General features: G+C 41.4%; 1 protein-coding gene across 7 annotated transcripts in view; it reads right to left on the bottom strand.

Moving 5' to 3' along the window:
• The window catches only part of LOC126235747 (leukocyte elastase inhibitor-like), a 196262-nt gene that overhangs the window by 94604 nt on the left and 75218 nt on the right, over positions 1–26440 (bottom strand). For all 7 annotated transcript variants that reach the window (XR_007544805.1, XM_049944534.1, XM_049944538.1 and 4 more), the window contains exon 7: positions 25141–25282. Coding sequence is in view for 6 of the 7 variants with exons in the window: in XM_049944534.1 (XP_049800491.1) it covers positions 25141–25282 (142 nt within the window). In the remaining variant the exon portion in view is untranslated. The remainder of the gene's footprint in view (positions 1–25140; positions 25283–26440) is intronic.

Raw genomic sequence — 26440 nt, 5'->3', positions numbered from 1 at the left:
ACCGATTCGGCTCAAATTTGGCAGGTCGCTTGTGAACAACTTAAAACGAAGGACTCTAAGATATTTTGGGTCAACACCCCCGCAATTTTGAGAAAATCACCCCTAAAGGTTATGACGAGTAACAGTGATTGGAAGAACCATTGTAAAGTGACCTGGAGTAACATTTTAGTTGTTAACTATCCCAAGAGGTTTGGGAAATTTATTTGCCTACCTTATTATTATCATTCCTTATTGATTTAATTACCTTATTAACCCTCCTATCCCTATCAATTGAGATATGAAAAAATACAAACGAAAAGAAGAACATCCTCTAGGTTTCTTCGAGATTCGAGCGCGGGTTCTCCGATTACCAGCCATTTACCTTGGCCGTTGCGCTATCTTTTTTTTTTTTTTTTTTAATTCTCACTTTGTTCGCTTTCGTTCGTTGCATCTGCTCGGGGCGGACGTCGTAAAACATCCGTTTAAGTTCGTTGTGGATCAAGTAACTCAGTTTATTTTTCTTTTTTTTTTTATTACAGAGGGCAGCTAACCCTCTGACCGAACACGCTGAGCTACCGTGCCGGGGATATCGGTGCTGTCGACGAGAAGCGGTTACCATGTGATTACAGAACAGCAGTTGTAAAGGTTTCTTTCCTCGATTTCTGGAAAAGTATGCGTTTGCGGACCCATACCTGATGATGAAAAATGCTCTGTTTACAATTATCTATCGATCCCGCCAATTTTGAATCGATTGCTCGTCATAACCTTTAGGGGCGATTTTCTAAAAAACGCGGGGCTGTTGACCCAAAATATCTTAGATTCCTTCGTTTTAAGTTGTACTCAAGCGACCTGCCAAATTTGAGCCGAATCGGTTGGCCTTATCTGAGGCCTTCCCCTTGTGAGATTTAATGTGTTCTTAGCTGACATTTTTACGCTTTTGTTGTTTTAACTCTACGGCGTATATTTTACTCACAATGCTGTAAATTTTATTTTATTTTTAGTTATAGATATTTTATTAAGACAGTAAACTGGGTACGCGAGGATGCCGCGCTCTGTATGACATTACAGCCGCCGGGCGTTGCGAAAGCACTGGTGTGTGAACATTTGACCAGGTCGGAGACATTTTATGCCTGGGCGGAGATGGACAGGGAATGGAAAGATGAGGTAGTGGACAGAGAGCGAAGAGGACGAATTGACTAACAGTGGAAGGGGTAGGAGGGGACGGACATGGAGAGAGGTACAAGGTATTGGACAGAGACAAGGTGGAAGAGGAGATGGATGGATGGATGGAGGGAGGTATATGATGGGCAAAGAGGGGGTATCGAGGTGAAGGAATAAGAGGGGGAGGAGGAGATGGACAGAGGGGGAAGGAGTAGATGGACAGAGGTCGAGGAGCAGATGGACAGATGGTGTTAGGAAGAGATGGACAGAGAAAAGGGCAGGCAGAGATAGTCAGAGGTAGAGGGTGGAAGTGGTGGCCAGAGAGAGGGGTTGGAAGAGTGGGACAGAGAGAGGGCGAAAGAAGAGATAGTCAGAGAGATGGGGCGGGGGGGAGGGGAAGGATGAGATGGACTAATGCAAGACTGGAAAAAATACATACACGGGCAACGGTAGGTACTCAGATACCGATTTACTATCATTTCTTTTATTGTATATAAAGGGTGTTACAAAAAGGTACGGCCAAACTTTCAGGAAACATTCCTCACACACAAAGAAAGAAAATATGTTATGTGGACATGTGTCCGGAAACGCTTACTTTCCATGTTAGAGCTCATTTTATTACTTCTCTTCAAATCACATTAATCATGGAATGGAAACACACAGCAACAGAACGTACCAGCGTGGCTTCAAACACTTTGTTACAGGAAATGTTCGAAATGACCTCCGTTAGCGAGGATACATGCATCCACCCTCCGTCGCATGGAATCCCTGATGCGCTGATGCAGCACTGGAGAATGGCGTATTGTATCACAGCCGTCCACAATACGAGCACGAACAGTCTCTACATTCGGTACCGGGGTTGCGTAGACAAGAGCTTTCAAATGCCTCCATAAATGAAAGTCAAGAGGGTTGAGGTCAGGAGAGCGTGGAGGCCATGGAATTGGTCCGCCTCTACCAATCCATCGGTCACCGAATATGTTGTTGAGAAGCGTACGAACACTTCGACTGAAATGTGCAGGAGCTCCATCGTGCATGAACCACATGTTGTGTCGTACTTGTAAAGGCACATGTTCTAGCAGCACAGGTAGAGTATCCCGTATGAAATCATGATAACGTGATCCATTGAGCGTAGGTGGAAGAACATGGGGCCCAATCAAGACATCAACAATGCCTGGCCAAACGTTCACAGAAAATCTGTGTTGATGACGTGATTGCACAATTGCGTGCGGATTCTCGTCCGTGGACACACATGTTGATTGTGAAAGTTTACAATTTGATCACGTTGGAATGAAGCCTCATCGGTAAAGAGAACATTTGCACTAAAATGAGGATTGTCACATTGTTGGATGAACCATTCGCAGAAGTGTACCCGTGGAGGCCAATCAGCTGCTGATAGTGCCTGCACACGCTGTACATGGTACGGATACAACTGGTTCTCCCGTAGCACTCTCCATACAGAGACGTGGTCAACGTTACCTTGTACAGCAGCAACTTCTCTGACGCTGACATTAGGGTTATCGTCAACTGCACGAAGAATTGCCTCGTCCATTGCAGGTGTCCTCGTCGTTCTAGGTCTTCCCCAGTCGCGAGTCATAGGCTGGAATGTTCCGTGCTCCCTAAGACGCCGATCAATTGCTTCGAACGTCTTCCTGTCGGGACACCCTCGTTCTGGAAATCTGTCTCGATACAAACGTACCGCGCCACGGCTATTGCCCCGACTGCAAAACCACGTTCGTAATGAACACTAACCTGTTGATGCTACGTACTGATGTGCTTGATGCTAGTATTGTAGAGCAATGAGTCGCATGTCAACACAAGCACCGAAGTCAACATTACCTTCCTTCAATTGGGCCAACTGACGGTGAATAGAAGAAGTACATTACATACTGACGAAACTAAAATGAGCTCTAACATGGAAATTAAGCGTTTCCGGACACATGTCTACATAACATCTTTTCTTTATTTGTGTGCGAGGAATGTTTCCTGAAAGTTTGGTCGTACCTTTCTGTAACACCCTGTATACTAAGATGGTATCTGTTCTTTCGGACATGTCCGATAACAGATACCATCTTAGTATATATACAGTTATGGCTCACCGGCCACTTGACCATCTTCTTCTTGTGTGCGGACGCACAAGTGCCCGAACTCTTACGGGAATCGGCAACGCGCCGCGAGAAATGAGTATAATGGGCGGGGGCACTACGAATGTAGTGCGGGACAATACGTTGAGAATGTGGGTGTCACGGGAGGCGTGCCAGAGATTAGTCCCTGCAGTCGCACTATCCTTTGTGTCCCCGGTGGCTCCGATGGATAGAGCGTCTGCCATGCAAGCAGGAGATCCCGGGTTCGAGTCCCGATCGGGGCACACATTTTCATCTGTCCCCGTTGACGTATGTCAACGCCTGTAAGCAGCTAAGGGTTGTCATTTCATTGTAATTTCTTTTATTAGTAGACAGTTTGTGTCTGGTCGTTTATTATCTATTAGTTCCCTACAATGGCTTTCTGAATACGGCAGTTAGACAGACACAACATAATAATTATTAAAATTAAATCACTCGCGACTGAGGACGACAGGACAAAAAAAGTTGAAGATAACTCGATCAATAATGCAAATTTTACTCGATCAATAATGCGTATTTACGGATAATGGATTTGGAAAATTATCTGAAATACCGCTAAATTGTATGAAAATCTTGTATCGATGAATATGAGGTTAGTCGCACACGACAGATAATATGTTGTAACTCGGTACAACCACAGAAATACAACTGGCGATGAAGCTGACGGATTTGACGTACACTACAAAAGCAGATTTTACTTTCTTGATATGTTCTGCCTCTAAGCTGGTCGTAGGTTGTGTTCCAGAAATGAACAGCATAGAGACAGAAGTGATGACACTTTCTGCAGGAGCTGGTCATCAGTTTGTAGGTCAATGTTCAAGCACGTACAGTGCAAGCTGTTACTGATTTGTTTGACTGATGGGGCTGCGAAGTGCTATACCACCTACTGCACCCCCTGACTCAAGCCCTCGTGAGTTCTACTCGACTTCTAAACTGAAGGAAGCACTTCACGGCATTCGATTCAGAACTGCTACAAATTCGTCGGGAAATAGACCGCGCCTCTCGAACTGTCAACACAACTGGCACTGCTAAGAGTATCCTTCGACTTCCACATAGCTGGCAACGGGTTATACACAATGCTGGTGACTACTTTGAAGGTCAGTAAAACTTTGAAACACCTATCTATTTTGTACTAGCAGCAAATAAATAGTTTTCACTATTAAAGTTCCAACCCCAGTATAATACTATACGACATAAGCGGACATCCAGTGGTATATGTGGATACTGGCTGCTAGGTGTGCTGTGAATAGTGTTAAGAGTAAAGAAGCAATTAATTAAAACGTCGCTTATCGGTGCTTATTACGTCATACCTCCTGAACTACGTATCGTACAATGATATATGCTCTAGGTTAAAACACGAATGTATTCATTACCAGCGATGGCGAGGCATGACAGAATCTCTGACCAGAGAGTTATTTATCGTTGGTAGTCTGCGCTTGACCGCGCTAGAGTTCAGTTGCACTCTGTCTGCAGTAGTAGTAGTCTGTCGGCAGTAGTTGTAGCGAGTGGACGGTTGTACTGAGCGGGCGTCGGCATGCGCCGACGGCTTGCTCTTCTTGTGAATCTGGTCAGGATTGTGGTGGACGATGTGTATTATTGTAGAAGGTAATGAAGCAGCATTACGCTCAGCTAATAACGTATGTTAATTGTAATTAATTTGTTCAAAAAATGCCCCAATAATAATTTTTCTATAAAGTAACTGTTTTAAGGAAAAAGATTCATTTCAATTTAAAGAATATTTCCTATGCATTTCATCCAAGAATCAAAATTAAATATAGGCCAGCATTGCACGGAGCTGTGCCGAAAAATAAGAGCAGATATAGATGCATTTTTACTGAGGTAAGAATTTTGGTTTTTTTATTCGGAACACAGGGCCGAAGGTCAGCGTTGCTGCCCTTATAAGATTTATCAGGTTTACTTATTTGTGTTGAGATGTTACATTCAGTTCATGGTTCATTATTTAATTAACATTATTGTGCGTTTAATGAGCAATCTTCATTCCTTAAGTTTTGTGTGGAGTTTACATTTTGGGCAATTTATTATTCTTTAATTTTGCAAGGAGGTTACTCTTGGCTCATTTTTATTCACTTTTGTGGGAAGACAACATTTGACACATTTTTATAATCATTGACTTTTTAATTTCTTGCGGGGACTTTCTAATTTCTTGCGGGGAGGTTACAAGGTACATCCAGTGGTACTGTCTGCGAAATGTGTTGCGAGTAGAGGTAGTACTAAAGAGGTAATAGATTATAACGTCATGCATATGCGGCAGTTTTTCACTCATCTCAATATTTGACGTCATATCTCCTGAAATAAGAGTCGTACAATAATATAATTTTGCTGATACATTCAATATTGTATGCGAATACTGTCTGTAACATGTGATGCGAATAGAGTTAGTAATAAAGAAGTAATAAATTAAAACGTTATGTATGAGGCTGCAGTTTTTCTCGCGTCCCATAACTTGACGTCATATCTCCTGAGCTATTTGTCGTACAATGATATAATTTTGCTGATACATTCAGTGATAAAGGTGAATACTCTCTACAAACTGTGTCGCGAACACATTTAGTACTCAACAAGTAATAAATTGCAGTAGGATCTTGGAGCATATACTGTACTCGAACATTATGAATCACCTTGAAGAAACTGACTTATTGATACATAACCAACACGGATTCAGAAAATATCGTTCTTGTCCAACACAGCCAGCTCTTTATTCCATTGAAGTAACGAGTGCTGTCGACAAAGGATCTCAGATCAGTTCCACATTCCTAGATTTCCAGAAGGCTTTTGATACCGTTCCTCACAAGCGACTATTAATCTGTAAGTAGGCTGTTTAGGTTTTTTTATTGGTAACGCCACCTCTGTATCAAAATCACTGGCTGTGCTGTGTGCAGTCTGTGGCTGCTTTTCATTGTTGTAATACTCGCCATTGTAGTGTTAGGCAGCTGGCTGTGAACAGCGCGTAGCGTTGCGCAGTTGGAGGTGAGCCGCCAGCAGTGGTGGATGTGGGGAGAGAGATGGCGGAGTTTTGTAATTTGTCATGAACTGCTATATATATGATGATATCAAGGTAAATACATTGTTTGTTCTCTATTAATATATTTCATTTGCTAACTATCCCTATCAGTAGTTAGTGCCTTCCATAGTTTGAATCTTTTATTTAGCTGGCAGCAGTGGCGCTCGCTGTATTGCAGTAGCTTCAGCAGCGAAGATTTTTGTGAGGTAAGTGATTTGTGAAAGGTATAGTTTAATGTTAGTCAGGGCCATTCTTTTGTAGGGAATTTTGAAAGTCAGATTGCATTGCGCTATAAATATTGTGTGTCAGTATATGCACAGTCGTGTATAAATAGTTCGAAAGGGGACGTTTCATATGGCGACCCTGCCAGGATTCGAACCTGGAATCTTCTGATTTTTTCTTGTAGTTTGTGTAATTAGTGTAGATTTTGTTTATTGCTAGCGCGTAATTGTAGAGAGAATTTCCTTTGTAGTTGCAGTCTTTCATTGTTGTACAGTAAAACAGGTGTGGCACGCATGTAGATTTGCACCAAGTATTTCGCAGCTGCAATTAACTAGATATTATTTTCTGTGTTATGTTAATGTGTTCTCTTATTTTTGCTCTTCAAATTGTGTTTTTCTGTGTTGTCGTGTGAAATACTGTGACAATAATGGCGTGTGAAAAACGTAATACTAGGCTCCAAAGTAAACTGCGAAATGACAGTGAAAACGAAAGCAGTGTGTTAGCGCCACCGAGCAATGAATTAACTGATGTTCAAAGTAATAATTTGGTAATTGTGCATAGGGAAATGGAGCGGGCGGCAAACAATGGTGTAGACAGCGAAACAATTAGAGAACAGGGAAGCATTATCGATCGATCGGTCGGCGACAGCTCGCCTCAGTAATCCGAAATAACAGAACACAACTTCGCAAATACTGTAGATTCAGGTTCTGGGTCATCACCATTTTCTCAAATGAGTCAAGACACATTTTCTGCTTGTCAAAATGTGAATGTTGCCGGTGAAAATGCACTGCCAAAAAGCATAGAGAAACAGATTCCAGACACTAATACATTATTATTGCAATTAATGCAACAAATGGAACAAAATCAGAGACAAATTGAACAAAATCAGACACAAACACAGCAACAGCTAGACACAGTGGAGCAAAATCAGAGACAAACACAGCAACAGCTAGACACAGTGGAACAAAATCAGAGACAAACACAGCAACAGTTAGACGCAATGGAACAAAAGCTTCAAAAGTTAGACTCAGTGGAAAATAAGCTTGAACAAACACGTGAAGATTTAACTACCGAGTTACATAACATTGAATCGAAATGTCAAAAAGTCTGTAATGATGTAAAAACACAAATTTGTGAGCATTTTCAACCTATTTTTTTGGCGGCATGAAAATGCATTACAGAATCACGAAGCAGCCATAAAAGAACTGCAAATTATTGTTCATGAAAATCATGAGACCTTGCAAGCTAAATTTGACTCAGTTGCATCTACCGATTCGGTTACGCATCTTGCAAAAACTCAGGAAAACTTAAAGGACACAGTAGATACTCTGAAACTTGGTTCAGAAAAACACACTGAGGAAATAAGTACACTATCGGAGAAAGTAGCCGAACTTTCGGATCAGGTCACTAACTTATCTACAAAGGTAGATGAGGATCTGAATGACAACACCTGTAGCCTTCACTGACACTGAAGAGTACGAACAAATTAGAAAATTCAAACAAAATAAAAATCAAATCAATACACAGTACAAAAGAGAAATCCAGGAAGTGCAAGATCAGTTGGCACAAGTAGCACAAGAATTACGTATTTCAGAGGACACTCGCGCCCCAACACGGGAAGAGGGACTTAGAAATACGGAAAAGACGCAAAATAATAACACAGGGCATTTCGGAAGTTGTGAAACAAACTGGCAATGTGCACCGAATTTTGAGATGGAATGGCCGACACGACCTAACAATGACCGATATGCGACTCGCCGACATGATGATTTTGATTATAAGCTGTTCATTACTACACGTAAATTCAAAACATTTAAGAATTCTGGCAATGACATTCATCCACAAGCATGGCTCCATCAATTCTCTCATTGTTTTCCTCCCAACTGGTCGTTAGAGCACAGATTAGAATTTATGTGTGGCTACTTAGAGAATGAACCAGCTGTAAGAATGCGATCGGTCATTCATGATTGTCACAGTGAAGGAGATTTTTATCATGCCTTCCTCTCAGCATATTGGCCTCAAGCCACACAAGACCGAGTAAAACATGGCATCATAATGATGAAACATTTCGAACAATCTGAATTCTCCAGTCTTGTGAAATATTTTGAAGACATGTTGCACAAGAATCAGTACCTGTCAAACCCATATAGCCCCTCAGAACTCATCCGCATTTGTTTAATCAAACTGCCTGAACATTTACGACATATTATTTTGGCAGGACGTTGCAAAGACGACATAGAAGCATTTCAAGGACTCTTACAAGAACTGGAAATTGACACTGACAATTGCGGAACGCACGAGCACAACAATTACAGATCACATCCGTCGCAATTCCACGATGAAAGAAATAATAACTGGACGCGACAAGGCTATTCTCACAACACAAATCGTGACCGAAACAGATACCACCCGTATAACAACTGTTGGCAGAGTAGTAATAATTACAGGGAAAGATCACCTCTCCGCGGTAATGACTATCACAGAGACAATCAGAGAAACAGGCAACATGGGAACCAAAACAATTATTATTACGAGAGACAGAATAACTTTAGACGCAACGGTCCAGCGCGCAGTTACGATTCAGGGAGAAATTCTCCACCACTTAACCGACAAGAAAGAAACAACAGGAACTACCAACATGACGACAGACGATGTGATCGTAACGACAGACCTGAATTGCATCAGAACTGGCGGAATTCTAACAGAGCTGGGCCTCTCGGCAAGGCGAATTTGTAGAAGTTCGGTCTCCTAATCCCAATAACGACGCGCGCCAACAAAGAAGCAGACAATGACCCACACCGCAGGCAGCCGCATGCGCCGGCTGGCTCAGAGAAAAATAACATAGAAGCTAACCTTGAAAAAAATTCCAGTGTTCTTTTCCGACATATACTGCATGATAATTCCACTGAAGCTGAAACTATGCGTACTAGGAAGAGCTAAGGGTTACACCACATTTCTCATGTAAAACCGTTTATTGAAAGATAATCTGCTTTTTAACTTTGTCTTTGCCATAAAACTTTTCACTTCACATTACTAGTATGCTTTGTAAGAATTAGAAACTGTTAACATGCAACAATGTTTGAAGTTAAATATCCAGTCAAGAACCAAGAGATCTTATTTAAGCAGAAATTACGAATGCATTGTTATAGTGAACAGACGACACAGTGTTATTGTGTGTATACATTCTTGCTTGTTTGTAGCATGATTACGTAAAGACTATAAGGATCACATACTTAGAACATATACCGGCAACGCTAATGAGATTTTCTTGCAACATTTTGGTTTACTTAAAAAATAAAAAATAAAAATAAATCTGGATTTAAAGTACTTTCTGTGAAATACCAGAGGACACAGTGGTTAGTTTATGTGACAGCTACACGATGTTATCACGACGCTACTAATGAGTGACAATTTACAATGTTGCTTTTGCAGTGTATCTGTTTTACATCTGCACAATTTTTCTGAATTCTTCTGGAAAGTGAAACATGTTTTAGTATTTAACTTTTGTGGTATAGCAACAATGAGACAGCCTTTTTCGTGGCACAACAATACGTTACAGTACAGTACTTTCTTCATCACAACAATAAGCGTAATAACTACGATATCTATACACTAAGCATTTCACTTTTGTTTATCATGAGGTAAGTACATTGACTTCTGCAGAACTTAGCTTTCGGAGGACGATAACTACGAGACTTCCACAGAGATGATGTTGCGACATGACACACAGTTTAGCGCTACAGGACACGTATTTGAGTGATTAATTTTGTACTTAAAACATTTATTTTTAAAGATTTTTAAATTGCAAAGAAAGTTTTCCGTGATACATTTCATTCCATTGCTGTAATCTGTAACACCTGAGGGTATAATTATTCATTTATCCTCAGGGGGGTACATGCTTACTTTGTGTACCATGTGTGTGGCAACCACAAGGAACCCTAGCTAATATGGTATTTGCTTATACAACTTTACACATCGGTACCATATTTCTCTAACACATAAATTACACAGCTATCCGATTATTTAACAAAGAAACAAACATTTATTTTACTGCATCAGTGACACATGTTTACGCAATTACACAGTTGGATAACTTCACACTTATGAAACTGTATTTTGTCTGTACTTTGTAAACTGTTCATATTTTTTCGGAACCATTGTGATACTATGAGAGCTTTGAATGATGTATTTGGTATGAGATAAAGATTTTTAAAGTACGTTTGAGGTAGACACTATTGAAATGAGCAGAGAATTTTTCTTAGGTTTTGAAATTATTGGAGGAAGCTACGTCGATTTTGAGAATTGACTGAGATGTTATGATATTTTTACGATGACGATGTGTATTATGCTGTTGAGGTATGTTTATGATTAATAAGCTGATGTTATATGAAGAATTTGATTATGCTATGTATCTTATGATGAAGTATTGAAGAAGCATCAACGAATTGGTATATGTGTAATAAGGTAAGGAGTAATGAGTAGCGGTTAGGAACTCTGCCTTGTGAAGACGTATGTTGGAAACCGAGAATCGTACTTTTAGAATTATGAAATGTGTGTAAATGCGTGAATGTATCACAATGCCGACGAAAATTTTTTTGGACACTGTTATATCAATAAGATTTTGTTTCTACAGATTTGCAACGCTAATTCTTGACCTATGAAATTTTTATATGAGACTGTCGCTGTAGCGAAAACTGCTGTCGTAAATATTTCGTTAAGAAAGGTAAGTGACCGTGAAGTAATTCGTTGTGAGCGGCCAGGTGTGCCAGCCGCCTTGAGAAAAAGCCATTATTGCGAGCAGCAGCACAGGTAGGAAAAAAAAAAGAGGCCATTAACCTCGCTTCTGACATTCTTTTGTAGAAAGCATCGCAAAAACGACACGGTCGAACTTGAAAACATATGATTACACTGGATGCCTAATGAAATGACGAGAAATATTTTTGTGTCTATACACCTGATTATGACTACTGTCTCTCTAGTTGAGAGATTTTTCTACTAACTTATGAAATGTCTCATGACTATTGAATGATATTTTTATGCTTTGCCTTTCATAGTTGCTTATTTCATTTGATATCTAGTTTCCAGCTGTGTTGCAGCATGGGTTTTATATTAAAAAAAATTTCATTTACTAATGTGAACACTTTCTGTGAACAGATCTATTAAATAATTATTTTATGACCCACATTCTTCGAAAAAGGAGCTCTTGGAATGGAAAGAACAATAAGAAGGGACTAATAACAGGAACTGCATACACAATTTTCTTTTCAACTACTTGGTAATTTTTTTTTCGTAGAGTAAGTTTTTTGTGATGCATCACTCTAGTGTTAAGATGTGACGTAAGTTTTAAACATGGCCATTTTTACTGTAATATTTTTTCTGCTTGAGCTATGTCATGTTTAGGTATAAGTTGCTGCTGTTTGCCAAGCATAGTGTTATTGAATTTGACTTTGTATTATTCTGTTAAGCCAGTTTTACTAATGATTTATTTTTATTGTTTGCTGCACATTGCCTTAGATTAGTTGTAATATTACAATTGCTTTGCTAATTTCTTAATGCTGCTTGCTTTGCAAATCTGCACTTTTTTGTCATTGCTGTTTGCGTTTATTGTTTTATGTGCTGCTGCATTGCCTCGTCCCTTAGTTTAGCATCTGAGCTCAGTAGATTTAAGTTAGCTTAAGAGGGGGTAGACTATATAAGAAACTAACTATGATGAATTGGAAGAAATACATTGAAAATCTATAAGAAAATGGTTTGGCCAAAACAGTATTTTGAAAGAGGATATGAACCAAAAAAAGTAGGGTTTAGGGACAACAGGTTTAGGTAGGATTTTCTTGGATACAAATGATGAAGTAAGATAATGGAAAATAAATAATGAGGTAAGAAATATGTGAACATATATATATATACAGAAAGCATGCTTGAATAGGATTTTTTTGGTGGAAACAAATGTGGAAATAAGACGAAATATCTATGGAATGAAGTCTTGGGTTGGACTGCAGTACCAAAAGTTACACTGAAAACGAACCCTGTCCTTTCCATTGTGTTATCCCACTATGTGTTTGTGTACCCTTGTGTATTTGTTTTCTTCCTGTCTTTGTGTAGTTTCATATAATTTTTTTCTTCTAATACTCAGCTACATTCACTATGATGAGGAATACTGTTATCCTCAAATATAATTGATATTAATAATATGTTATTTAACTTGTAAATATGCTTAGATATTATTTATTATGTTCTGTTTTAATGCTCATGTGTAAAGTTGATGTTTCAAAAGCTATTCTGATCTTTTATGTATGTACTCATGTCATAATTCCTGTAACATTGATGTATATGTTTATTTCTATTGTGTTGTAAAGCCTGTACTACAAATGTTATCTGTATTGTTATGTTCTTTATTGATGTATTTTGTACCTTTGTAATTGTACTCTCATGTTATAATATTGTAATTGACACCAGTTCTTCAAATTAAGTATCATTTCACTGCACACGCTTCTGTTGATCATAGTATATGGACAATATGTGAGAAGTAGGGACTGTTAGTGTTTACACGTGTGTTAATAATTCAGCAAGGGACTGGATAACAGCATTGCTGGTTCTAAAGACAATTCCAAAAACTTTGTGAGTGCACAAGTGGTGGTTATGGACTTGCTACATTATCCGCAAGACTCTTCAATGGTGATTGTGCACCTGCACAGTCGCAGCAGATGGCTGCTGGCCATCTCTACAAGGACTACAGTGGGTCTATACCTTTGATGATCCACCAATACCATTATTTCTACAAGGACTGCAGTGGGTCTGCGCCTCTGGTGGCCGACCAATACCGTAATCTCTACCAGGAGTACAGTGGGTCTGCTCTGTGATGACCTACCAAACGATATTCTTCAAAACTTCGATTGACTCCGCTGTGGGTTTGCTCTGTTGTGGCCCATTACCTGTCTGCATGTCGAGTCAGCACTGTCTTTCCGTTGGAAGGACAACGCTACTTCTTCAAGACTGCATGGAAATCCACTACTTCCGTGTGCATTTTCTTTTACTGCTCAGACTTTGAGAAAAACACTGCTATTTTACCGTCATGAACGATCAGGACTGTCTTTATGGACTGTGAGAAAATTTTAGCTTTTGACCAACATTGTATCAATAAGTGTGTGCATTTGATTTCTTTGTTATTGTAATTGTGAAAAAAATTTTAACAAATATGTATTGGCCAGTGCCCAACAAAATTTGTAAAATTTTTTTGTGGGGAGCATGGGGGCTATGTAAGTAGGCTGTTTAGGTTTTTTTATTGGTAACGCCACCTCTGTATCAAAATCACTGGCTGTGCTGTGTGCAGTCTGTGGCTGCTTTTCATTGTTGTAATACTCGCCATTGTAGTGTTAGGCAGCTGGCTGTGAACAGCGCGTAGCGTTGCGCAGTTGGAGGTGAGCCGCCAGCAGTGGTGGATGTGGGGAGAGAGATGGCGGAGTTTTGTAATTTGTCATGAACTGCTATATATATGATGATATCAAGGTAAATACATTGTTTGTTCTCTATTAATATCTTTCATTTGCTAACTATCCCTATCAGTAGTTAGTGCCTTCCATAGTTTGAATCTTTTATTTAGCTGGCAGCAGTGGCGCTCGCTGTATTGCAGTAGCTTGAGCAGCGAAGATTTTTGTGAGGTAAGTGATTTGTGAAAGGTATAGTTTAATGTTAGTCAGGGCCATTCTTTTGTAGGGAATTTTGAAAGTCAGATTGCGTTGCGCTATAAATATTGTGTGTCAGTATAAGCACAGTCGTGTATAAATAGTTCGAAAGGGGACGTTTCAAATCAAATTGCGTGCATGTGGACTATTGTCTCAGTTGTGTGACTGGATTCGTGGTTTCCTCTCAGAGAGGTCATAGTTCGTAGTGACAGACGATAAATCTTCGAGTAGAACAGAAGTGATATCTGGCGTTCCGAAAGGAAGTGTCATAGGCCCACTGCTGTTCATGATTTACATAAATGATCTAGGTGATAATCTGAGCAGCCCCCTTAGATTGGCTCTGGTACAAATGGCTCTGAGCACTATGCGACTTAACTTCTGAGGTCATCAGTCGCCTAGAACTTAGAACTAATTTAACCTAACTAACCTAAGGACATCACACCCATCCATGCCCGAGGCAGGATTCGAGCCTGCGACCGTAGCGGTCGCTCGGTTCCAGGCTGTAGCGCCCTTAGATTGGTTGCAGATGACGCTGTAATTTGCCGTCTAGTAAAATCATCAGACGATCAATTCCAATTACAAAATGATCTCGAGAGAAATTCTGTATGGTGCGTAAAGTGGCAATTGGCAGTAAACAAGGAAAAGTGCGAGGTCATCCACATGGGTACTAAAAGAAATCCGATAAATTTTGGGTATACGATAAATCGCACAAATCTAAGGTCTGTCAATTCCACTAAATATCTAGGAATTACAATTAAGAACAGCTTAAATTGGAAAGACCACATACATAATATTGTGAGGACGGCGAAACAAAGACTGTGCTTTGTTGGCAGAACATTTAGAAGATGCGACAAACCCACTAAAGAGACAGCCTAAATTACACTTGTCCGTCCTCTGCTGGAATATTGCTGCGCGGTGTGGGATCCTTACCAGGTAGGATTGACGGAGGACATGGAAAAAGTGCAATAAAGGGCAGCTCGTTTCGTGTTATCGCGCAATAGGGGTGAGAGTGTCACTGATATGATATGCGAGTTGGGGTGGCAGTAACTGAAACAAAGGCGGTTTTCTTTGCGGCGAGATCTGTTTACGAAATTACAATCACCAACTTTCTCTTCTGAATGCGAAAATATTTTGTTGACACCCACCTACGTAGGGAGAAATAATCACCATAATAAAATAAGAGAAATCAGAGCTCGACCGGAAAGATTTAGGTGTTCCTCTTTCCCACGCGCCATTGGAGAGTGGAATGGTAGAGAAGTAGAATGATAATGGTTCTATGAACTCTCTGTCAGGCACTAAAGTGTGATTTGCAGAGTAGCCATGTAAATGTAGATTTAGAAATTAAAGCGTCATGCTTCACGCGGCAGTTTTAATGTGTGATGAGCGAAAATGTAGTAAGCGATAAACTCTTTTCCGTTCATTATTTTACGGGGTTGTGAGCGAGAAAAAGTTTCGTAAAGGCTCGAAATTATGTGTATAGTTTGTTGCAAGTCTGCAAGTGCTCTGATTATGAAATACTATGTGAATAAATTACGGGTATTCGTGTGTCGTGACCTACACTGCTTTTTCACCCCTACCGACTTGAAAGGTATGTCGTTTTTACCCCCACAGTGATTCTTTCCAGTGGTCGAGTGATTCTAGGCGCTACAGTCTGGAACCGCGCAACCGCTACGGTCGCAGGTTGGAATCCTGCCTCGGGCATGGATGTGTATGATGTCCTTAGGTTAGTTAGGTTTAAGTAGTTCTAAGTTCTCGCGGACTGACCTCAGAAGTTAAGTCCCATAGTGCTGAGAGCCATTTGAACCATTTTTTGATTCTTTCCAGTGTGACAGGTGTACCAGGTTTGGGTGGAATCAGTCCAATGGCTTAGGAGGAGATGTGTAACATACATACATGTATAAATACATATGCACGTATATTTTTATAATATGTATAAATAGTAAAAGTAATATGAAGTCAAGCACACAAACACACACACACATACAACATAATTTAAAAAATGTAAGCATACACACACCTAACAATGTAAAAACAAATACTAATTCACACACACACACACACACACACACACACACACACACACACACACACACACACAAGCGCGCTCGCGCACGAAAGAAAGACCACAATCACACATTCGACAGTTGGCACCAATATTCAACAGTTGGCAACAACAACGCAAGCATAAAATGAGAAAAAACGAGTGTTCATTTGTTAGCGATGGGCAGATCAAATTTCGTATGGAAATAAACAGACGAACAGCTATAAAGCCGGAAGAAGGACACACGTACAGCAGTATCTGTGAAATTTGTAAGTAAATATTTAAGCTGTTATTACGGCAGGAAAATCAGAAAGTTCCCGAACTGTGTACAGTCTCAAAGTACAATGTCCAATATATGAAATGAAATAGAGTAAATACAAATATATAGACCTATGTACTCTGGCCAGCGAAGATGCATTTCTTATAACAAAGGCGAAACGCATATGGCACGAAACATTTGTTTCATTCAGTTACAATTAGGCGGACCCAAAATGGTTATTATAACGAATTATAAAGACTAAATTATTTGAACTCAAACTGTAATTGACGTGATGTCAATGTACATCATGTCCTATAGACCCCATAGAGGACGGGAATTTACAGTACTGACGAAAACTTCGAGTCATTAACAGTGACAACTAGCCATCATACTCTACACGCTACACTGTATGTTAACCGTTAACTATGCTTCAACTGTATGAAATGTATTCGCAGTTGCGAATAGAGGCAATCATCAACTGTATTATGAAATGACGACAATGAAATGGCTATGGCGACAGCTCGCGATACGCGGGAAATGTAGGTTCGAGTCCCGGTTCAGCCCACATTTACATTGCCGTCATTTCATTATACAGCTGATGGTTGTCCCCATTCGCAACTGCGAATGTATTTCATAAAGGCTGTCGACGCCCCACTGCTTGTTCTTTCGGACATGTGCATCGTAACTCGGAACAATACAGGCAGTGTAACATCTCACTGGCACTGCTGTATTTCGTTTGTGGCTCTCATTACCTAAAATAAAAATAATACGTGCTGAAAAGTAATGCCTTAGAATTTTTATGTGGAAACTTTTCATGCTTATCAAATAAAACAAACGCTTTTTAAAATCTTCACTACTGGCCACTAAAATTGCTACACCAAGGAGAAATGCAGATGATAAACGGGTATTCATTGGACAAATATATTATACTAGAACTGACATGTTCTTACATTTTCAAGCAATTTAGATGCATAGATCCTGAGAAATCAGTACCCAGAACAACCACCTCTGGCCGTAATAACGGCCTTGATACGCCTGGGCATTGAGGCAAACAGAGCTTGAATGGCGTGTACAGGTACAGCTGCCCATGTAGCTTCAACACCATACCACAGTTCATCAAGGGTAGTGACTGGCGTATTGTGACGAGCCAGTTGCTCGGCCACCATTGACCAGACTGCTGAGAGATCTGGAGAATGTGCTGGCCAGGGCAGCAGTCGAACATTTTCTGTATCTAGAAAGGCCCGTACAGGACCTGCAACATGCGGTCGTGCATTATCCTGCTGAAATGTAGGGTTTCGCAGGGATCGAATGAAGGGTAGAGCCACTGGTCGCAACAAATCTAAAATGTAACGTCCACTGTTCAAAGTGCCGTCAATGCGAACAAGAGGTTACCGAGACGTGTAACCAATGGCACCCCATACCATCAAACCGGGTGATACGCCAGTATAGCGATGACGAATACACGCTTCCAATGTGCGTTCACCGCGATGTCGTCAAACACGGATGCGACCATCATGATGCTGTAAACACAACCTGGATTCATCAGAAAAAACGACGTTTTGCCATTCGTGCACCCAGGTTCGTCGTTGAGTACACCATCGCAGGCGCTCCTGTCTGTGATGCAGCGTCAAGGGTAACCGCAGCCATGGTCTCCGAGTTGATAGTCCATGCTGCTACAAACGACGTCGAACTGTTCGTGCAGATGGTTGCGGTCTTGCAAACGTCCCCATCTGTTGACTCACGGATCGAGAGGTGGCTGCACGATCCGTTACAACCATTGGGATAAGATGCCTGTCATCTCGACGAGGCCGTTGGGATCCAGCACGGCGTTCCGTATTACCCACCTGAACCCACCGATTCCATTTTCTGCTAACAGTCATTGGATCTCGACCAACGCGAGCAGCAATGTCGCGATACGATAAACTGCAATCGCGACAGGTTACAATCCGCCCTTTATCAAAGTAGGAAACGTGATGGCAAGCATTTCTCCTCCTTACACGGGGCATCACAACAACGTTTCACCAGGCAACGCCAGTCAACTGCTGTTTGTGTATGAGAAATCGGTTGGAAACTTTCCTAATGTCAGCACGTTGTAGGTGTCACGAACCTTGTGTGAATGCTCTGAAAAGCTAATCATTTGCATATCACAGCATCTTCTTCCTGCGCGTTAAATTTCGCGTCTGTACCATGTCATCTTCGTGGTGTATCAATTTTAATGTCCAGTAGTGTACATCTTTATTCCTCAGGTCTACGTTTTATTTCTTAACATTAGTCGCCCTGTCGACGAAGACTTTTTCCCAACGAGAGACGAGTTGGTTGATAATGACACTATAGAATGTCTGACTTGATCGACCGAGCACAACCTGACCTAAGTTTGCACCACTTCATCACTATGAAAGTAAAGTCCTCGAAGAAACAGATGAAAATCGGGTGGATCCAAAACGGGACTTTATGGAAGATGATCTATGGCAGTGAAGCCAAGGTGTCGGACTGTTGCAGACGTAACAGCGGTCTTATGTGGTCTGGCATTGTCATGCTGAATGAGAGGGTGCTCCATGTGTGGACGAACCTCGATAACAGTGTCTCACACACTTACAGAATTAACGTTAGACACTAACGCAGTCACGTTCCACACCGCCATGTTACATGACACAATTCGGAGGCTTCTAGCAGCAGAGGGCTGCATATTTGTAGACAGGAAGAATAAACATGTAGAATGGTAATAAAGTTCGTTTTACTTAAAAATCTTTATGAGCTTTCGCTTTTTAAAAATTCAGAGGCATTACTTTTCAGCACATCCTCATATATTTAGCAGGAAACAAAACTACTGCTTTCCCAGTTGACTCCACTGATCCTCTTCATCTGTCGCTGATGTCATATTTACATGACTACACCTATAATAAAGGAAACAAAAGAAAAATTTGGAGTAGGTATTAAAATCCATCGAGAAGAAATGAAAACTTTGAGGTTCGCCGATGACATTCTAATTCTGTCAGAGACAGCAAAGGACTTTGAAGAGAAGTTGAACGGAATGGATAGTGTCTTGAAAGGAGGATATAAGATGAACATCAACAAAAGCAAAACGAGGATAATGGAATGTAGTCGATTTAAGTCGGGTGATGGTGAGGGAATTAGATTAGGAAATGAGACACTTAAAGTAGTAAAGGAGTTTTGCTATTTGGGGAGCAAAATAACTGATGATGGTAGAAGCAGAGAGGATATGAAATGTAGACTGGCAATGGCAAGGAAAGCCTTTCTGAAGAAGAGAAATTTGTTAACATCGAGTATAGATTTAAGTGTCAGGAAGTCGTTTCTGAAAGTATTTGTATGGAGTGTAGCCATGTATGGAAGTGAAACATGGACGATAAATAGTTTGGACAAGAAGAGAATAGAAGCTTTCGAAATGTGGTGCTACGGAAGAATGCTGAAGATTAGATGGGTAGATAACACAACTAATGAGGAAGTATTGAATAGAATTGGAGCGAAGAGGAGTTTGTGGCACAACTTGACAAGGAGAAGGGACTGGTTGGTAGCACATGTTCTGAGGCATGAAGGGATCACAAATTTAGCATTGGCGGGCAGCGTGGAGGGTAAAAATCGTAGAGGGAGACCAAGAGATGAATACACTAAGCAGTTTCAGAAGGATGTAGGTTCCAGAAGTACTGGGAGATAAAGAAGCTTGCACAGGGTATAGTAGCATGGAGAGCTGCATCAAACCAGTCTCAGGACTGAAGACCACAACAACAGCAAACCTATAATTGCCAAATAATTACATAGTGTGAGAAGAGAGAACTGTGTACAATGGAGGTTGTTGATTGCCATGCGATAACAGATGTTTGCTTCATTGCATAATCTACGGAAAGAGTGAATCTCCACTTGACACTACTCTCTACTGTAAACACTGAGACGTGTTCTGCAAAGGGAGCAATCTATTTTGGTGGGAAAAAGAAACTGTAATTTCTGTATGTCTAATCAGTCGTGAGAAGACATAATATGAGGTCGTAAGACTGCGGAAATACACACTGAGAAGGAATTACCCGAAAGGGACAGAAATCTTTAGATGTGACACACATGTACAGACAAACAAAAGCGAGCCGTGCTGCGGCTCGCGTTGGTGCCATATGTAGGTTTCTGCCAGACCGTATCGTTTAGTTGGCATGGTTGCGTTGTTTGTCTTCTTCTCGTGTTCACTGGCGCCACTCGGTTTTCCTAAGCGTTGCCTGTCCGCTAGTGGCAGCAGCGGTGCTCATCGATATGTAGTTCTGCTGCCCTATCTTTGGAGCGACCTCGTGCTGCTTCCGTGTGGTGTGAGTGGAGAGTTCGGTTGGGGACGCAGGAGCAGCGAGGTCCGTACAGAGCGACAACACGCCGGAACCGCTGGCGGCGTGTATGGACTGCCGGATCGAAGGGCAGTGGTCACGAACGTGTACGACCTCGTCGAAACCGGATCCTGCATGTTTACGTTGAGTGCATTGCAATTCGGGTAGAGAAACCTCCACCATTGTGAAATCTCGCGTTTCTCCAGTGACTTGGGTTCGTGCGCGTAGTGTCGCTGAGGCGAAAGCAGCGAGTGGAGTACCTGGGGATGGCGGACCTGATTAGCCTTCCTGAGCTGCTAATTACTATTTACTATTTTCAGCTTCTTACATTGTTGAGTTCAACCAGCGGTAGTTTTCTGTCTTGTGGTCGCTAACACCCCAGTTACCTGCCTTGGGGGGTAGTGTATACAGGGTGTTACAAAAAGGTACGGCCAAACTTTCAGCAAACATTCCTCACACACAAATAAAGAAAAGATGTTATGTGGACATGTGTCCGGAAACGCTTAATTTCCATGTTAGAGCTCATTTTAGTTTCGTCCACCTACGCTCAATGGAGCACTTTATCATGATTTCATACGGGATACTCTACCTGTGCTGCTAGAACATGTGCCTTTACAAGTACGACACAACATGTGGATCATGCACGATGGAGCTTCTGCACATTTCAGTCGAAGTGTTCGTACGCTTCTCAACAATAGATACGGTGACCGATGGATTGGTAGAGGCGGACCAATTCCATGGCCTACACGCTCTCCTGACCTCAACTCTCTTGACTTTCATTTATGGGGGCATTTGAAAGCTCTTGTCTACGCAACCCCGGTACCAAATGTAGAGACTCTTCGTGCTCGTATTGTGGACGGCTGTGATACAATACGCCATTCTCCAGGGCTGTATAAGCGCATCAGGGATTCCATGCGACGGAGAGTGGATGCATGTATCCTCGCTAACGGAGGTCATTTTGAACATTTCCTGTAACGAAGTGTTTGAAGTCACGCTGGTGCGTTCTCTTGCCGTGTGTTTCCATTCCATGATTAATGTGATTTGAAGAGAAGTAATAAAATGAGCTCTAACATGGAAAGTAAGCGTTTCCGGACACATGTCCACATAACATATTTTCTTTATTTGTGTGTGAGGAATGTTTCCTGAAAGTTTGGCCGTACCTTTTTGTAACACCCTGTATAACGGCATTGTACATTTCCTCGCCTTGCCGCCGTAGTCCAGTGAGGCGTGTAAGTTTGACAGCTTCTTGATTGTAGGTTGTTGCGACCTGATTGGATTGTTTTAAAAAGTTATTTATTAAAAATAAATGAGTGAAATTGCAAAACAAACCAATAGTAATTTATTTGGGCCCCATCCACAACCGTAACCCAATCCTGCCTTCCTTAATTACCAGGTTTCAAAAAGATTACAGTTTCAGAAAAATTGGAGGATTTATTCAAGAGAAAGTCAATAACGTGCTGGTCCACCTCTGGCCTTACGTAAGCAGTTATTCGGCTTGACGGTGATTGATAGAAGTGTTGGATGCCCTCCTGAGGGACGTCGTGCCGAATTCTGACCAACTGGTCAAAATAACAAACCGAATGGAACACCCATCCCATAATGCTCGAAACGTTCTCAGCTGCGGAGAGATCTGGATGCTTTGCTGGCCAAGCTGGGATTTGTCAAGGACGAAGACAGGTAATAGAAACTCTCACTGGGTGCGGAAGGACACAGTGTTGCTGGAATGTAAGCTGAGGATGGCTTGCTGTGAAGGGCACCAAAACGGGACGTAGAATATCGTCAACGTACCGCTGTGCCGTGATGGCGCATTGACAACGGCCAGAGTGGTACTGGTATGAAAAGAAATGGCACCACAGATAATCACTGCTGATTGTCGGGCAGTATGGCTTCCCACCACTCTCCGGACGCTTCGCTGTTCATCGGGCTCAATTCGAGACGGGACTCACTGAAGACAACACTGCTCCAATCGATGAGATTCCAAGTCGAAGACGTGTCTGGAGACGCTCCGGATAGCGATGGCATACCAGACTGATGGTCAACTCGCCATACTGCCAGACAACCAGGAGTGATGGTATGGTGTCACCGCCAGACACCACACTTGCTAGGTGGTAGCCTTTAAATCGGCCGCGGTCCATTAGTATACGTCGGACCCGCGTGTCGCCACTATCAGTGATTGCAGACCGAGCGCCGCCACACGGCAGGTCTAGAGAGACGTCCTAGCACTCGCCCCAGTTGTACAGCCGACTTTGCTAGCGATGGTTCACTGACAAATTACGCTCTCATTTGCCGAGACAATAGTTAGCATAGCCTTCAGCTACGTCATTTGCTGCGACCCAGCAAGGCGCCATTACCAATTACTATTGATGCTGTAAAACATGTACCATCAAGAGCGATGTTCACCAATTATGGATTAAAGTTAAGTATTCCAGAAGCTACGTACCTTTTTTGCTAGTCTCTATTCCTTTAACTGTTCCAGACCTCACGCCAGCCTGCGTGAGCTTAAACGCGTGCCTTTCGGCTTCCTCCTAGTGGATTAGCTGTCTTGCCAGTCCACAACAGATGGTCTGGGGTGACGCTTCTTTTCACATCAGGACGCCTTTGTTTGTCATCCGCGGCACCCTTACAGCAAATCGTTACGTCGACGATATTCCATTTCGTTGCCCTTCAAGGCAAGCCATACTGGTCTTACGTTTCAGCGAGATAATTACTGCCCACACACGGCGAGAGTTTCTATGCTAGGCTTTTTGCTTGACAATACCATGGCTAGCAAGATCGCCGAATCTCTTCCCCAGTTGAGAAAGTTAGGAGTATTATGAGCAGGGCCCTCCAACCATCTCAAGATTTAGACGACCTAAACCGTCGAAGGGGCAGAGTTTGGCACGATATCCATCAGAAGGACATCCAACAACTCTGTCAATGTAGACCAAGCTGGAAACTGCTTATTAAAGGCCAGAGATGGACCAACGTGCTTATGACTTGCTCGATTTGTGAAGTTCTTTCTCTTGCATAAGTCATCCAACTTTTCCAAAACTGTAAACATTTGTTTTTCTGTATATGTACATCACATCTACTGATTTATGTACCATTCGTATAATTCCTTCGTGGTACGTTGGTTTTTTCCTTTTCGTTTTTTTATCTTAGACTGTATTATTTACGGCTGACTTGTTGAGCATTTGTTGTAGAGAACATCGTCTTCGCTAAAAATCAATTGTGATGCTAATTACTGCTTTTGTATCATATGAAGCGTCATTTGTTGGCCATTTTGTGCACTTTTCTTTTAGTTTCAATAAAACCCAATGCCATTTCAAGCACGTGTGTCAATTTTTACCTCTACCTACATTATTCCGTGAAGTGTTGAATTGTCGAATGTTAACGGATTTTTGGGTCACCCTGTTCTATACGCATGAACAAAGCTACGACTTATGACAATAACTGCCAATCTCGTAGGTGTGGCCAAAGCCGTTAATTCATTCAGTAAAATATTGAGAAATGTTGCTTAAGTACCCAAAGATGGATATGTAAATTCACAGCACGCGTTGACCTATGTTACTGTCTGACGTTTTAAAACACATCAGTCTAGTGTGAACTCATATGTCTCATCGATAATTGCCATTGATTCATTTTATCGTAATCAGTATTGTGTTTCTACCAATTTCATGAATATCTGGCGCTGATTTTATCAGCGACATTTACTATGTTTACACTAGCCATACCATGTCAGTCTGTCAGAGTATTTCAGTTGCTTTAAAAATGTCTTTACTTGCAGTCACAGTTTCAAAGAACATAACCTGCTATGGCACCGGTTTCGATAGTGACTTCATGTTCACAAATAAAAGCAATGACCGCAGCTTATATGAGCTTTTATTTGTTTCCCCATGGACGTCTGAAACCATAGCTGGGACATCATTATTAATCACAACAGCCGACATAATTTTCATCGAAGCTGGTGGCTCAGCAGAGTCGAGTGATGGTACGTAATGACCTTCGATTGGCAAGTAGGAATTCATTTCTCACAACTCATGTTCAGAAGTGCAAACTGTCTTGACTGTATTGTTCATCTATACAGATGTGCGATACGCCAAATATCCTGACTCTATAGACCATTTTTTATTTATTCATCCTTCTACCAGACACTTTGCTCAAGCATTTTTGCAGCTCACTAACATCTCAGTTCTCTCACGGTAACAAGGAACAAGAAAAATCGCTGAAGAACGACGTTTTGATGAAGTGCAGAATACTAAATTCAAGTATTTGAATCTTGTGATACTTTTGTAAAGAAGAGAGTTGACAATTTACAGTTAAACCAGCCTACGAGCATACTACGTAACTTCTTACCAGTAGCAGCGGCGGCTTCTGTTCCCTTCTCGTTGACTTCGACGAAAGCCTTGTGTAAGACCGCGTCCACCTTAAGTCGCTCTTCGTCAGTAATTCCAGAGAAATTAGAGGCGAAGTCATCAAACATGTCGATCATTCCGAGCTGAAAATAGGATGTAGATTAAAGGATTAAAGTTATGACTAAATCTGAGTGACATTATAAATTCACTAGTGTGTAATTAAAATAGTTGACATACGGCGTGACATACGGAAGTCAGATTACTATGCAGAAGTCAAAAGCGGCAGTCAAAGGTGGTAGTACAGGCAATGAGTGCAAATATTGTAGAGCTGAAGGGGTGGAAACCACGAAATCACACTGAACCCATAACAATTCTTTGCCACACTGGAACAGAAGTTTGTTACTTCGAGCATCGTATTTTAGTCTGTCTCGTCTGCACAAAATTAGCAAAGGATTGAATTTCCTATCATCTGAGCAAAACTGCCTTTCCGGCTATGTCTTTCAACGTGCTGGTTTCTTTTGGTGATTAAGGAAGTTTTCCATTACGTCAGGGCGCTTTCTGTAAACTACATATTAAATAATACGAAAACTATCCTGAAAGGCATCTCCGTTTTCATGTACCAAGGAAAGGGCCTGATTTGCACACTTTCGTCAGCGAACCTAGAAATTTTGTGTCGAGAAAGCCGCGCTGATACTCATTCGCCTACATTAGCCGTTCGAAATGAGTTTATCATGGAGGCATAATTGGCCGTTGTCTGTAGTCAGCAACGAACTGGTACTTAAAATTCCCCCAAGTATCTGAATCCTTCTGAGAAACACAAAGCAAACTGAGAACCGCTATTCTAAACAACGAACACGGTCTCTTGACCATCAGTGTCGTGTTGTTCTTATACCATATGCTGGTCGCACACTTCCCAGGAATCATAAGTTCAGACAGGACGTTTTTGAACAAACGCGCAACCTCCCTGACTTAATTCTGCGAGGTTGCTCTATTTCTACATAACTGAACAAACGGCTTATCTCTCAACCCCTTTACGCCGACTAAAAACTTCAGGATTCTCTCATGAGCTAATTTCAATCTCAAACGGTAGATCATTTGCGTGCGTACTGCTATTCAGGATAAACAGTACACGCCTTTCTCTAACACCACGTTTTATTAATCTTTCTGACTGAATAACGCACAGGATGACCCGAAAGTCTGTTAACATGCAGTGATTCGCGGAATCATGTAAGTAGAGAGGCAAAAACTGACACGCATGCCTGAAATGACATGTGGTTTTCTTGGAACCAGATACGAGTATA

This window comes from Schistocerca nitens, chromosome 2, assembly GCF_023898315.1.
Source record: "Schistocerca nitens isolate TAMUIC-IGC-003100 chromosome 2, iqSchNite1.1, whole genome shotgun sequence".
Taxonomy (NCBI): Eukaryota; Metazoa; Arthropoda; class Insecta; order Orthoptera; family Acrididae; genus Schistocerca; species Schistocerca nitens.
Note: the sequence above shows the minus strand (reverse complement) of the source record. Positions and strands in the feature narration are given on the sequence as shown.